Source organism: Peromyscus maniculatus, chromosome 20 (genome assembly GCF_049852395.1).
Source record: "Peromyscus maniculatus bairdii isolate BWxNUB_F1_BW_parent chromosome 20, HU_Pman_BW_mat_3.1, whole genome shotgun sequence".
In the NCBI taxonomy this organism is placed as follows: domain Eukaryota; kingdom Metazoa; phylum Chordata; class Mammalia; order Rodentia; family Cricetidae; genus Peromyscus; species Peromyscus maniculatus.
Genome location: NC_134871.1, coordinates 59,946,031 through 59,962,329, shown reverse-complemented (window position 1 = coordinate 59,962,329; position 16,299 = coordinate 59,946,031). Strand labels below are relative to the sequence as shown.

General features: G+C 38.7%; 1 protein-coding gene and 1 non-coding gene across 5 annotated transcripts in view; both read left to right on the top strand.

The window, feature by feature from the left end:
• The window catches only part of Cpne8 (copine 8), a 230,951-nt gene that overhangs the window by 162,972 nt on the left and 51,680 nt on the right, over positions 1 to 16,299 (top strand). For all 4 annotated transcript variants that reach the window (XM_076556619.1, XM_076556618.1, XM_042264610.2 and 1 more), the window contains exons 15-17: positions 1 to 171; positions 8,392 to 8,519; positions 15,886 to 15,988. The exon at positions 1 to 171 is cut by the window's left edge and continues 11 nt beyond it. In XM_076556619.1, coding sequence (XP_076412734.1) covers positions 1 to 171; positions 8,392 to 8,519; positions 15,886 to 15,988 — 402 coding nt within the window. The remainder of the gene's footprint in view (positions 172 to 8,391; positions 8,520 to 15,885; positions 15,989 to 16,299) is intronic.
• On the top strand, positions 5,982 to 6,149 carry LOC121824550 (U1 spliceosomal RNA). The gene has a single exon (XR_006066490.2). It is a non-coding gene; the product is annotated as a U1 spliceosomal RNA (small nuclear RNA).

Below are 16,299 nucleotides of genomic sequence, written 5' to 3'. Positions count from 1 at the left end.
CAGCCGACTTCTCTCCACTACATGAACCCTTACCAACTGAACGCCTACGGCATGGCCCTGAAGGCTGTGGGAGAAATCGTTCAAGATTATGACAGCGATAAGATGTTCCCAGCCCTTGGTTTTGGTGCAAAGCTGCCTCCAGACGGAAGGATATCTCACGAGTTTGCTTTGGTAATGATATATGAAAATTATTTGACAGTTTGAAAACAACTAACATGCCAGATACTTCAGTCTTGGTTTTCCTGTGTCTACTGCACTTGTTTAGGTAGCAAGTCTTGGTGACTGTCACTCATTCCAGTTTTATAATAGTTCACTTAGGAGAATGAACTTCATATAAAAGACAGACTATCAGTAAATCTGCCTACAGAACCTCCATTTATACATAGTAGGTCTATTCTGGGCATCCACCATTGCATAATAAATATCCCTATAATAAATATGTTAAACTCATAGTCTGTGGGTCATAAAGGAAATCACAAACATAACTGGATAAGCATACGTGTTTGTTTTAAATATCAGGCCTCAGCTCAGACGTTTTTAATGGTTAAAGGATAATTTGACTAAGGTGATATTTCAGAGCCTCCCTTCTGGACACCGCTCCGGTTCCTCAGGTCTGGTCTGCATCATGTGTTTTGTGTAGTACGGACACTATGATCATTCCTTGTCTTGTGCTCATTTTCTGATGCCCGAGATGAGATGGCTGAAGTAGCAGAAGTTTCCTCTTATACACAGCTTATTGTTGGCTCTCCCTAGTATGGTAGACTCCTGGTGTTCATATTCCCCACCCATAGTCAGTTTTCCTGGGTTTTCTGAAGTCTAAGATGGAAATTCCAGATCCATTAGATCACAGGCTTAGAAGTTCTAAAGTGTGACATTACTTTTACTAAGTGAGTTACTATGGCCAGCACAGATTTCAAGGTAGGGGAATTAATTTTGGCTTCTCGTGGAAAGGCCATCAAGGAATGTGTGGCTATCTTTAGCTGACCATCCTTCATTATGCCTGATAGAAGGAATGATTTGTTAAACTAAAGAAAATTAATTATTAATTTACTTTGAAAATGTCCCTTCTCCTTTTATGTGCTGTTACTCATCCCCCCATTCATGCCTTGTCTGCTTTTCCCTCTTTACATTTATTCCACGTAATCAAACCAATATTGTCATATAATGTTAGGGATGGATATAAAAATAAGATTGCACCTAAATCAGATCCTTGAAAATCCATCTTTTTTTTTTTCATGTAGAGATTGCTATGATCTGAATGTATCTTGTCTAAAGTTCTGGTGTTGCCAGGACTAGCAGAACTAAAAGGCAGACCTACCGAGGGGTGACTAGATGTTGGTGACATGGCTCCGTGGGTCACATGCATGCCGTGCAAGCATGAGGATCAGATTTCAGATCTCTGCCATCCACACAGAAGGCTGGGTATGAGGGTGTGGGTCCATTGACATCAGTGCTGAGAAGACAAAGAGATGGGGATCCCCAAGGCTTGGTAGCAGGTCTGGCTGAATTGGTGAGCTCTAGCTTGGAGGGAGGAGGGATCTTGTTCAAACAGTAAGTTAGAAAGTAACTGAGGAAGACCCCTGCCGCCAACCTCTGGCTTCACACACAGACACACATGTGCACGCATATGCACACACACGCATACACACACACACACACACACGGTGATTATGTCAGGATGAAGACATGGGAATAAAACCCTTTTAGCAGAGCAGCCACACAGCAGTTGCTCTGTCACCTAAGCAGCCAGCAGCCCTCCAGCCTGGAGCGAGCAATGGTCCTGCTATTCCATCTTAGGCTTCCTCATCTCCAGAGCATTGAAACGTCATTTCTGTGGTTGACAAGTGACACACCCAAGCGTGCTCACGTGCAGCGTTGAGCTAAGAGATCATGTCTCTGTGACCAGTGATGAATCGTCTCCCATCTGATGATAGAAACCGTTACCCAGTGGTGGTGCTGCCTCCGCCTTAGCTGCTTTCTCACAGCTCCAGTTTCCTCGGGTAGGAAGACAGATCAAGACTGAGTGAACATTATTAGAATCAAACTCATCATTTATATTCATTATCTTATATAATGTCCAAAAAAATCTATGAGCAGTAGATACACCATGACAGATACACTCATGCACTACTTATACTTGGTGTGGTGAGACTATCTCCAGGAGCCGTGTGACAGTTCAGATCCAAAGGACAGGATCAAACCCTAATCTTCCTTTTTCTTAACACCTCTGCTCTTAACCGTTATTAAACTATGGCTCACAAGAGCATCCCATTTGTCTCTGTAAGTATGTGCTTTCTCAACACATATACACATGCACACATACATACATGTAGGTGCATGTATGCACACACATACACACATGTGCAATACACATATGTACATGTGCACATACATGCATATTCAATACACATGAACATGTGCATATACATGCGAGCACATATATACTTATGTACATGTGTAGAAGCACACATGTGCACATGCATGTTCATATACACACGTACATGCAAACACTCATGCATGTACACACCCATATATGCATGCACACATATGCCATACACACATGTATACATATGTGTATATGCATAGCCATGTACACACATGTATATGTATCATACACAGAAGCTTTTATATGAATAGATTGAATCTTTCCCACACATTTTCATGAGTATTTGTGCATTGTTATTTCCGTATTCAGTTTTGTTTCTTTGTTCCATCACCCACACAGTCTTAGGAAAAGATGCTATGGGGAGGGGATCATTGTTTTCTTTCATGAAATCATTCACACATATCATACTCCTAAGTCATATAAAAGGAAGTATCTGTTGGGAATTCCATGCAACTCAGAGAACTAAAACCTCCCAGAAATGTAAAAAGCCATGAAAACCCCTTGTGTGAGCCTCGGGGGGGGGGGGGCTGGATCTGTTTTAAAGCCCCCAGAGGGAACGATAATGTTCACCCCAATGAGGCCAGTAATTTCTCTCTGCATAGTTCTCACCTTTGTACATAGATTTTTGCCACCTGTCTCCCTTTCTGCTTTTTCCTTATCATTCACTCTTGTCGTCAAATTTATTAAACTGCCCACTGATTAGAACGAACTGTTTATTACTTAACCTGTAAGTTCTTCTTAAAATCCAATTCAGAACTGCTAAGACTGCTGTCATGGCTTGTGATATCTATGGAAACTAACCCTGTGCACTGTTAAGGAAACAGGATTACATTGGTTCTGATGGTAATAAACCAAATTTAGTTTGGTGCCTAATGGTTATTTTCCATTTTCAGAGTGCTTTTGTTTTCCTGACTATAATGAGTACTAGTTACTAGGTCTCCTCTGAGATAAAATTGGCACACATCAAATGCCAATCTAATTGGGTTTAAAAGACAAAACTTGCTTTCCTGAATAATTTGTTGAAGGAATTAGTTTTAAAATCTTATTATAACCCATTGCAACTTTGTCATTCAAGGGGAAGTCTAATTTTGGTAACTGGAAAATGTTTTAAATAATTTGACTGATACAAAGCATATATTCTTAAAGAGATAAGACTTTGCATTACAAAGCATTCTTATCATCCCCGGCTGTGAGGAAATCTTAGCACCACTTCCTAGGGCAGGAGGACTAATTGAGAAATCAGCCTTTCAGAAGCCCACAGTGATAAGCAGGGCACACAGTGCCTGGCTTTCTACTGCCAAAAGAGGGAAAATGGTGACCTTGTAATTTTACTTCCAGAGAAGGAGAAAGAGTTTCATAGACATACAAGCCCCCAGTGAAAACGTTAACATGCTGATCAGAAAAGTAGCTTATGACTATCCTAGTTTGTAACTGTTCCCTTAAGGCTGATAGATAATATTTTTTTCTATGCCTAAAATCAGTAATGAGTTTCAATTTTAATTAGCTTACACCTTTCAAGGGAAAAGAGCATCATAAAATCTTATTCAAAAAGAAGATGAAGTAGGTCAGCTCTGTAGCTGAAGTTTTTCCTGTGTCCCGCCCAACCTACAGTCAGAACAAGTCTTTCCCACTTGTGTTCCCCAAGTAAACACACAGAGGCTTAGCCAGGCAGTGGTGGCACATGCCTTTAATCCCAGCACTAGGGAGGCAGAGGCAGGTGGATCTCTGTGAGTTCAAGGCCAGCCTGGTCTACAGAGCAAGATCCAGGACAGGCACCAAAACTACACAGAGAAACCCTGTCTCAAAACACCAAACAAACAAACAAAACAAAATAAAAAAACAAAAAATCTGTTTGGCCATTTGCTCAGGCTTTTTATTGACTAGCTCTTACACTTAAATTAATCCATAATTCATATCTATGTTTAGCCAGGTGGCTTGGTACCCATTTTCAGTTCAGCCTTCACATATTGCTTCACATTTGTGCCTGGCTGGTGACTCCTGACTTAGCCTTCCTGTTCCCAGAATTCTCTTCTCTGCTTGTCCCGCCTATACTTCCTATCTGGATACTGGCCAATCAGCATTTTATTTATTAACCAATCAGAGCAACACATTCACAGCATACAGAATGATATTTATTCACAGTACTTCCCCTTTTCACTGTTTCCCTAATCTCTAAGACTTTCACCCCTATATTTGGCTCCTTGTTCTTTATTTAATAAGACTGCTTATAAATTCGTCTACACGTCTCCAAGCTGGAGAGATGGGCAGAGTTAGAAAAGTGTTTGCTGTGAATGCACAAAGACCTGAGTTCAAATCCCTAGCTCCCATGTAAAAACACTAATAGAAAGCTTGGCCTGGTGGTGCCCCCATAACTCCAGCACTGTGCAAGTGGAGACATGAGGATTCCCGAGACATTAGAGCCAACCAGGCTAGCAAAAATAGACATTTGCAAGTTTATCAAAAGACCCTGTATCAAAAAATAAGGTGAATTGCTACTGTAGAAGACAACCAAGGCTATTGGCCTCATACACACACACACACACACACACACACACACACACACACACACACACATGCACCTCACATGTGCACATCTGCACACATGTGCACACATACACGTACAATATAAGCAACCTCCAATTAATACCAAAACCAACATTTTTGTGTTAAATGGTAAACTTCTAGATTTTAGATACTTTGTAGATCTATTTCATAATAGAGGTTTTTATTTTCCTAATATAACATTTTCATTTGCTCTTTGATAGTTACATACATGTATACAATATATTTTTATCATATCCACACCCACTCCCCTCTCCAATTGTCCCCACATCAATATCCCCTTCTCAACACTGAAGAAAACTGGCTGTCCCTCTCTCAGCAGCCACCAAATACCAACTGGCTTAATCAGCTTAATTTCTCAATGTTCAATGACCCATGTGTGTGGTATTTTCAGCAATAGAGTCTTACCATCAAGTTCTATTGAGCAACCAAGAGCAAGGAAAACTATCTGTATTGTTTGGGGATCTCTGGGACTCCTTTGGCCAACAACTCCATGGGAGATATCCACATCTGGAACTGGGTTTTTGTTTGTTTGTTTGATAACTTATGGCTTATGGGAGGAGCAATATCCCCATGAGTAAGGTAACTCCATTTATACTTCTATCTATCTATCTATCTATCTATCTATCTATCTATCTATCTATCTATCTATCTATCTATCTATCTATCTACCTATCATCAACCAACCAACCAATCATCATTTTTCCCTGTATTTTATCTATCCTCAATTTCTCTATTATATCTATCTATCATCTATCTGTCTGTCTGTCAATCTATCTATCTCTTTATATATATGGAAGCTTATAAAATAGGTTTCCATATGGCTTTTTCAAACAACATTAATATTAATTATCTCCCCCCCCGCCCTGCTTTCCTATACCCCCTACCCTTCAACCATCCTCCTTCCATTATTCCCATTTCCCACTTCATACCACTTGTGTTTTGACCTTACTTCCTTAAGATTAGCCTGCACCAATGACACCTTTCTTTCTATATATTTCTGGCTTTTATAGACACTCCAAGCTAAGTACTTACAATTACCTGGCAGGGGAGATACCATGATCACAAAGGTCAGTTTTCCCAGGGCGAGGCTTATCCATTGCATTCCTGATGTGTGCTGATTCCCTGTGATTTCCACAAATGTGAGATACTCAACTGCATAATTGGTGGTAGTGGGGGACTGTGTTTGTGCTTTCCCTTATGTGAAACATATACAAAATTCTAAAGACCCAAGGCCAGCATCTCCATATTGGAGAGAACTGGCAGCATTTGTTTTTCTGGGTGGCACTTCCTGTTTGTTTGTTTTGTTTGTTCATTTGTTTGTTTTTGGTTTCTGTATTAGTTACTCTTCTGTTCCTGTGATAAGACACCATGACCAAGGCACCTTAGAAAAGGAAAGGCTTACTGGGGGCTTGCCGTTCCAGAGGGCTAGAAGCCCGTCACTATCGTGATGGGGAAGCGTGACAGGCAGCTCACATCTTAAGCTGTAAACAGGAAGCCGAGACAGAAAACTGGGAATAGCATGGTTTACAATCCTCAAAGCCTGCCACAAGTGTCAGACTTCCATCAGCAAGGCCACACCTCCTAAGCCTACCCAAACAATGCCAGGAACTGAGGACCAAGAATTCAAATACCTGAGTCTATGGGTGACATTTTCATTCAAACCATTACAGTTTAAAAGTGTTGTTATGGGGGTTAATTAATTAAAATCTTTGAAGAAAATATAATACTGAAAGTGAAGAGTTCAGTATAAATCCCTTGCTTATGAATAGCAAGATTGCAGGCGTTGATCCCTCTGGCTTATTTTCTAAAATCCCCAGTTTTTCAAAACATTGGCTGTGTCCTAAGTGGAGCCATGAAGGGGTGAAGGGGTCAAGTGCTAAGGTCAGACGTCCTAGAGTCATAGTTTACATCTGTCTTGGGTTGTGTGACCTTGGATGAGCAACGAACTCAGTGTTTTCATTTCTTTATGTGCTAAGTACAACATCATTCTCCCGACCATTTTAGCTATTAACAGTTAGATACATCGACTATTCAGTACAAAACTTGCTACATAGAATTCAACAAACCTCAGCTGTAAATGATCAGTTATTGTGATTGTTTGGGGATAAATCTGTATTCTAGAGTTATTGCTGTTTAAATACAGTTATAGTTTTTTGATGTCTGTAAATATACCTACAGTTTTTGTATGCCCTACTTCCAGAGGAGAAGCCTAATTGTCCTTACCTTGAGAAGGTGGCTCTTTGTGGCCCAGTCTTAGCAGATAGGGTAGAGGAGAAACAATGATGACCAGCTACTGAAAGTCTCACATGAAGCTTCTGGGCTCTGTCCTTCTCTCTGATTAATCATTCTGGGGAAGTTAGCTGAGATGCCATTAGAAACAAACCTAAGGCACATCCATTTGGCTTCTTCCTCTAGCCCATATCAGGCTTTCGGATGACTACAGCTCACTTCAGCATCTTAAGCTGCCAGAGCCCCACGAGCTGGCCTGCTGCAGAACAGCCCACCTTAGCTGTTCTGGAATTCTCCCACATATAGGAGACAGTGTAGAGTACTGTTTGATGCCAAGATACAAAGTGGTAAAACATTAGGGACAATTAGATGGACAAGAAATCAACAACTAACATTGTCTCACTTGAATAACATAAAATCTGGACCAGGAGGATGAACCTTGACAGTGCCAGGGCAGAGGCAGTGTGAGAAAGGAAGGGTGTGGGGTCCATGTGGGCACTGTTCCCAGAACAAGGATTTATTACTAACCAGCTCCACTCACCCACACTACATGGATATCCTCTTTGATTTTTTTCTCCCCTTTTTCTTGTTTCAATGTTTCTCACTTTATATTCTCCAGTTATATTCCTTGTGACCCTTTCTCTAGGCAGAGTCAGACATCCATGACTTGAAAAGTGTGAACATAGCAAATATTTTGCTTTTTTCCAGTTTTCAAGTAAAACTGAATTGAAAGCATTTACTTTTTTCAGATTGTAATTCATGCTTACTACCTATATGAAATTGGGAAAATGTAGAATATGTTCAGGATATGGAGTGAAAAGCACTAAATACCTAACCACCCAGAGATAAACACTATTACTATTAATTTTCTTCTTTCCAGATTTTAAATAAAATCTCTAAGTGTGCACAAATCAATTTGGAGTTTAGATACTTCTGATTTTAAAATGCCTGCTGTGGTTCTCAGATTATTTTAAAATTTTCTCAGATTATTTTACATTTTTACACTTTCTTTTTAGAATAGAATAGTCATTATATTATGATCTGTGTAATATCTATTGCAGACCAGTTAATTCATCAGTGTTAGAGGGGTTGCTAATATAAAACCTTAAGTTCAAATTAATTTTATGCATATTGGTGTGTATTAAATTTTTTTAACTGGTTTTCATGGAGACTAAATTTTTTTTAAATTTTTGCCTGTAATTTTCTACAAGAATGGCAACCCTCAGAATCCCTACTGTGATGGCATTGAAGGGGTCATGGAAGCTTATTATAGAAGTCTGAAATCTGTGCAGCTGTATGGGCCAACCAACTTTGCTCCTGTAATAAACCACGTAGCAAGGTAAGTAGAGAGCGGAAAATTTGCTTATGCTAGTACAGGCTGATGTATTGGATCATGCTTAAAACTACCCATCACTTCACCATAATTCCACGGTCAAGGTGTTTTCTTCTCATTTGCCTCTGAGAGAGGTAGGAAGTAGATGCAGAGTGGTCCCCACCAAGTAATCAACAATACTTTATACAGAGAACTTTAGATCAGTTTCAAGTGAAGAGTCATGCATTAGGCTATGTTAGGACCTGTCCTTCCCAAGCAGGGAAAGCCTTCTCTTTGAAAAGAATACGTGAAAACAAACAAGAATGATGGTGATCGTAAAATGTTGGAGTCATTCATATCAATGTCAGGTCCTGTGGTGGCATAAAAATAATGAGACAATCCCATTAAGACAAGTGCATTCTTTCTGTGATATATAGGGCACGTTCTTTCAACCTCTCTGAGGTTAATATAAAAGCTAATTTTATGAATTCCCAGCAGTCTGCTGGTATATAGTACACAGTACTGAGAGGAGAATTTGCTGATGACTCAGACTGCACATTCTGGAGAAAATGTTAAAACAAAAACTCTATTTATACATATTGATGTTTCATTCATACATAAATGGATTAAATATCACTTTACAAATCCCTGAAAAAAAAACCTGGCTTCATGTTAGTGGAAAATCCTATAAAACTCTGTCATAGTTTGAAATTGGCTAAGGAGGTCCAGTCCTATACCTTTTTAAATATACAGTTAGAAATAGAAATCAGTCTGCATTCAATATAAAAAAGCAATATAAGACCTTGATACTTAGAACATTCTGGTGTTTTACCATTCTCCCTGTTGGATGTGACCAGAAACTCAATGTGTTCTACTTTGCATGACATGACATGTGGAAGTCTGTAAAACTGTTTTGGCAGTCAGGGCTGACCTCAGGATGACAAAGATGTAAGAGGCCACCTCTCTATGGTGACTCTTGGTTTTGGATTTCTCAAATATGTCCTTCTATAATTTATGCTAGCATATGAATTCTGAATCTCAACATTATTTATTCATAACCACAAACACTGATTTTTTTATAGATGACACTTACTTTTGCCTCCTTTTCTCTCTCTTTATGGTGTGCTGTTCTCTCTGTCCCCAAGACATTCATTTCACAATCAGCTATTTGGTTATTATTTATAAATTGAAAATCATATTGACTTTGTAAGCTTCCTACAGGAGAAATGTTTTGTTTTAAACCATTCTAGTTTATTGATGGCTGCCAAGAAAAACAGGATCAAAACCACATTAGTGCAAAACAGTTCTAAGAATACCATACACATCACTTTTTAATAAGAGACACATAAAAGAAAAATGACAGAACCTATTTTGTATGGATTCATGCCCAGTGTTTTAAATATGCTAATCAGTACTTATGAATCAGTTCTGTGTTTGTTGTCCCAGTACTATAAAAGTTAAATTTATATAGAAATTTTCTATATGCTTTTTAATTTCTGGTTAAAGCATAGTATTGGACGGGGGGGGGGGTGTAAAGTGCATGCTGTGCACATATGTAGACCTGAGTTCTAATCTCTATAACCCAGAATTAGTGACCCATGTCTGCAGCCCCAGTGCTGGGGGTGGGATGGAGAGGCAAATAGATGCCCAGAGTTCATTGGCCAGCATCCTAACTAAACCAATGAACTCTAGGCTCAGTGAGAGATCCTGTCTCAAAAATAATGTGAAAAAGGATTGAAGATGACCTCAGTCCCTGGCCTCCAATTCACTTCCACAGGTGAGCACGCACCTTCACACACACACACACACACACACACACACACACACACACGCCACACACATGCAAAACAAAATGAAATACATGAATGAAAGTAAGGCATAATGAAATAGTAAATCTGCAGTCCCTATGGATACTCTGTTGCCCTTTCTACATCACTCAGCATTTTCTAAATCTCAAATATAGATGTCACTGTTGACTAAAGCTTTCAGATGCTTCCAAAAAAGCCACAATCTAATAATTATTTATTATTATACTTCAAATGGGAGAACGCAGCCGAAGCTAGATTTATATCACTTATCTTTTCTTCCCAAGACATTAAAAAGTTCTATCTGATGACCTTTTAATATAAATCTCTGAAATAAATGCTTTTCCTATTTTCTTTATTTTAAAATTATATTTAATTTTAGTGCTAATATTGTATTAAGATAGATAGTTTCTGGCTCATTTAAAATCATCATCCCAGAACTTCAATTGTAATATTCCATATGTTTCTTTATCCAAAATGGCAGCATAATCAACATATACATACACTCTGTTTATATAGTTTCTTGAATATGTCATCTCTCATGAATGTATTTCAACAGTAGACAGCACCAGCTTCCCATATAAGAAGTAAGCACTCTCCAGGCAGACAAGTGCTGACTTGGGTCTGGAATGGACTCAGTTGCTAGAATACTTGTCTAGCATAGATGAAGTCCTGTGTACATCCCCAGCACCCCATAAACTGAGTATGAGGTACATGCATGTAATCTCAACACCCAGGAGGTTAAGCAATAGGTTCAAAGGTTAAGGTCATCCTCGGCTGCATAGCAAGGTTGAGGCCATCTGAGATACATAACACCACGTCTCATAAGCAAAACAAAAAGCCTATTTGTACCTAAGTCAGATCAAGTACTGATCCATATTTTTCTGTTTGCTTATTTTATCTTTCAAGGGTGTTTCCTGCATGAGTGAAATGTAGGCTGTTTGTTATATCCCTATCAGCATTTTGATCCTCTTTAGGAATAGCAATTTTGTCTTTTTTTTTTTTTTTTTTTTTTTTTTAGGAATAGCAACTTTGTGCACATCCTCACTTTGACTGACTTCTCAGTATTAACTTGACTTTGAGATAATAATAATGGGTTGGTAAAAAATGTGAAATAGACAAAACGCAAAGCCTCAGATTTGCAGCATTTATGGTTCTGTATTTATTTTTGGAGACTGCACACACCATGCTTCCAATTCCTTGCATTTCCAGTGGTATCTACTCAGTATGATTCAGGGAATGTTTCAAACGCTATAAAAATGCTTCTCAACATCTGTTGACACCTTATGTCTATCTAAATACAAGCAGCCTAGCCTGGCACCCTGATTTCCAGTGTCTAGCTACCACCCCACTCACCTAGCCCTGCTTCCAAGGTGAGAATGGCTATTGTGGCTTCGAATTTGCCATCTCCTTCACCATGCTTGTTTATAAGTGAATACTAGTTTAACCCTGATCCATTTTCAACTTGGCCTATCTCCCTTTGTTTGATTTTTTTTTAACATTGAGAACATTCCAGGATCTAGATGACCAGTTAAAATTAGTTTTAATGTGCTAGAAACTGACATTTTTATTTTGGAGTTTCTGTAATTAATTTCAGAATAATTTGAAGGGTGCATGATGTTTGATCTCTTCCATATGTGTGATCAGTCAGTGAAATCATAACAGCAATCATTATTGAGGCTGTGACATCTCTGGCAGTAATCTCTGTGCTGCAGCATGGATTAATTCTTGTTCTTTACAGTAGTCCAACGAGGTGCCAGAATTGCCGTTATAACTATTTTTCTGGTGGATGCAACATGCATGTGTCAAGTGACCATTAGTATGGACTAAAATTCAAACCACGATAGTCAAAGTCATTGTGTGGCTATACCTTGTACCTTTGACTGTAATCTCTGCCATGAGGTTAAAAATATGCAGAAGGCTGGAGAGATTGCTCAGTGGTTAGGGCACTAGCTGCTCTTCCAGTGGACCTGGGTTTGATTCCTAACATGAGCATGGCAGCTCACAACCTTCTCTAACTCTAGCCCCAGTAGATCTGATGTCCTTTGCTAGTCTCCTCAGTGCACAGATACACATGTAGACAAAACATCTATACACATAAAATAAATAAATAGATAAATGGAAAGAGACAACAAAAAATAAACACAGAAGGCAACAAAACAGAGCTCCCCATCTCTGTGGGGTCTCTTGCTCCTATCATTACACAGTTAGAAGCAGTTTGAGGTGGCAACTTCATAACAAAATTTTCTTATCTTTGTGGTGAAATGTTTAAATATGTGTCCCTTTGCTCAATATTAAGATGCACAATCCACTGTGTAAATGATAATCTAACTATTTAAATGACACATGCCTGAATTGGTCTCTTATCTTTTCTTCATTCCTCTGTGTTCCTGTGAGCTAATGAAATGCTAGAAGAACACTTCACAAATCTGGGCAAACCATTCCTGAACCTTTAAGAAAAATATGCTAGGAACCATCACAGAAATTCCAGGCAAATATATTTGAATTCTGAAACCCTGAGAAAGTTAACTTTCCTCTCACATTTATCATAGTAACATTAACATATTAATTATAGATTGGCTATATTCCAGAATATGTAGTGATATGGCTTTTAATGCGAGTTTTAATTATGCAGTTGACTGAAGGTTCCATTAAGAAGGAGACTTCTGTAATATAATTTAATCTACAAGTCTATGTCTCATTGTCACTTCCTGAAAGGAGCCTGGAGTGTGGCCCACTAGATATGTCTTACTTCATACCTCCTGTAACATATTAATTATTTTGATTATAAGTATCATTAGTACTTTTACAAAGAAGCAAAATTAAAAGAAATAGTAGTACGAAATTGATTTTGTCTGAAATGTAGATTTACTCTCCAAATAAATGATGCAATCATAGAGTAAATGCTTACAGAAATGGAATAGTTTGAAAACATTAATTTTCAGTGCCAATAGTAATTAAGCACTAGAATAGATCAGTCAGCTCTTATGCAAAATGCAATTTACAATAATTTTAAGTATATGAAGTTTTACAAACATACTTTTATATCATTAATTGTGAAGCATTATTAAAACTTCTAAAATTATAAGCTGCTAGGTTTCTAAGAATGTTTAAGATGAGTGAGAAACTCCAGAGAAATTTTAGGGTTGTTGTGATCTGCTTCAGTGCCCATTTCTTTCTCTACATACTGTGAGCACAGCCTCTCTTCTGAGGCGTGAGATCGAGACTGCTGAGCCAGTCAAGGTGGGAGTTTTCATTCACAACTCTCAACTTCTGTGAAGTGCTGGAAATCTTCCATTTTTAGCAACTTTGATTTGTCTAAAATAGCATGAAGGTGATGCTAGTACACTTCTAAGTGCTTTCCTATTACTATTTTTAGTCTTATATTAATCATACAATATATAAAACCCTGCATTGAATTATAGTCAGTAAGATGCTTTTTTTAAAAATGACTGTTCAGATATTAAAAAATGAACAGCTGGAAATTGCAAGATTGCTTTCTTTGTAAGTGAAAAGGATAATGGGTTTCTCTGCTTGGGCTTGTTCCTCAATGACTGTATAGCTGTCACATTCATATGGATTCCTTGGTGTTCAGGTTCAATTGTTTTGTGGTGTCATTGTGGAACTAATCCAAGCGTCTCTGCTACATGGGTAAGCGAATGAGCCATGTCTACAGCCATCTTATCAACAGTATGAATACATACTAGTTTCTTTTGTACCTCAGAAACTTGCAAATATTTTTATTCATGCGATTTCTAAATCTACTTCAATATGATATGTCATTTGCACCCAATCTGTTCAAGCAGGATCAGTTAGGATCTTTCATGTTGGGATCAATTTCTTTAGCTGGTCAATACAATTTTTTTAAATCATTTTTTTTCTGTGTTCTGATTGATAGTTCTAGAGATACCATGACCTTCTTGTTTCCTGTCCTGTCTCCTAAGAGATGTGGAAGACTCACTCATCACTGGACATGAACTAGCTTATGTGGTCAGCTCTAGGCCAGTGAGAGATCCAGCACATATAAGCCAGTATGCTTGCTCTCTCTCTCTCTCTCTCTCTCTCTCTCTCTCTCTCTCTCTCTCTCTCTCTCTCTCTCTCTCTCTCTCTCTCTGTGTGTGTCTGTCTCTCTCTCACACATACACACAAACATGCACATTTGCATACACATATATACACAAGCATGCATGCACACACACCACATATACATACTTGCTCATGCACACTCAGACACACCCTTAGAACTGTGGCTATATCATCTATTTGCTTTTATTATTGAGGTAAAAATCACTATAATTTATAAAAGGATTTTTCAGTGTGTACATGCCAGCAATGTTTAGTATACTCACAGTGATATGCAACATTGCCTTTGTAGACTACAAAAATAAGAATTATTTAATAATCACCTAATTTACAGAACCCTGTTTTATATTATTGTACAATAATTTATTCATATATTAACACAAAGACATAAATATTACTGTCTCAAATTTCAAGATAAAAAATCGTGTTCTGATGACTTGAATAATTTTTTAAAGGGCTTACTCGTAATAAGCCAGAACAGGTCTTTTTTTAAAATTTATATACAATTCTTTCTTTTTATGAAGGAAATCTCTGTTCTGGCAAATTTTGTTAGCAAAAAACTTCTACGAAAGCTAATTATTTCTGTGTCCTTGATGGCACTAACACTGCAGTTAATCTGGTTTGTTATTTCAGAAAAATATGTACTTAAGTTTGTATATAGGAGGCTTCTGGTATATGTGTAAATAATTTCTCAATATTAGAAGTCTTGTTGGTTATGCCTTGTGGCTACTCCGTGAATGAAAAGAAAGAAAGAAAGAAAGAAAGAAAGAAAGAAAGAAAGAAAGAAAGAAAGAAAGAAAGAAAGAAAGAAAGGAAGGAAGGAAGGAAGGAAGGAAGGAAGGAAGGAAGGAAAGAAGGAAGGGAGAAAGAAAGAGAGAGAGAGAAAGAAAGAAAGACAGAAAGAAGGAAGGAAGGAAAGAAGGAAGGAAGGAAGGAAGGAAGGAAGGAAGGAAGGAAGGAAGGAAGGAAGGAAGGAAGAAAAAGAAAGGAAGGAAGAAAAAGGAAAGCAAAGCAAAGCAAAGAACATGACTACTCCTAGGTATGGTGAAGGAGAAAGTATATTGTAGACATGTGGGAGACCCCAGCTAGAGAGCCAGAGGCAGGGACATCTGGGAGAGTCCAGAGTGGACATGACCGGACTGAGCTGAGCCATGTGGAAGAGAGGGGGAGGGAGGGTGGAACCACATGCAGAAGTCAGGAGGTCAAACGTGCAAAAGGGGAAAGGTAACCAAAATGTCTGGATTATATAGGGAAGAGCCTCTCAGGGAAGAACAGCCCAGCCCCCTGGGCTGGAGAGTTCAGGGTATCCTGAACCAGGGGTACCCCAGCCATACCAAGTACCAGGTAGGCACTGAGGGATGCTGGAAGAACCTGGTAGCCAGGTCTGCTTTGATATGATAATAGGTACCTCAGGCATTTGTCCCAGGTTCCAAACCTAGCACTCTGCAGTCCTCTTCTGGAGTCCCTCCTATGCATGCTGTTCTTACCTTCCTGTTCTTTTTCAGGTATGCATCTTCTGTAAAAGATGGCTCCCAGTATTTTGTGCTCCTGATTGTGACGGATGGTGTGATCTCAGATATGGCTCAAACTAAAGAATCCATAGTTAATGTAAGTAGGGCCAGGGTCTCAGTGGCATTGCAGGTTGAGAACAAAATCTATTTTAGGTGACTGCATGGAGAAACAGAATGGCCACACCATTGCAGCTGATCTCATCCTGAGTATATCCAGAAATCATCACACATTTGCAGCATAAGGACCAGGAGATGGAGATTACCTTCACATATACACGGTTTATTTGGTTTTCAAACAATAGACTAGTTTGTTGTACTCATGTGCACTCTTAAGATTAGGACCTATCATGTCCTAACATTCCAGCTCCGTGAGAATGAGCTGGTCAGTCTCTACTTCCACAGTTGGTT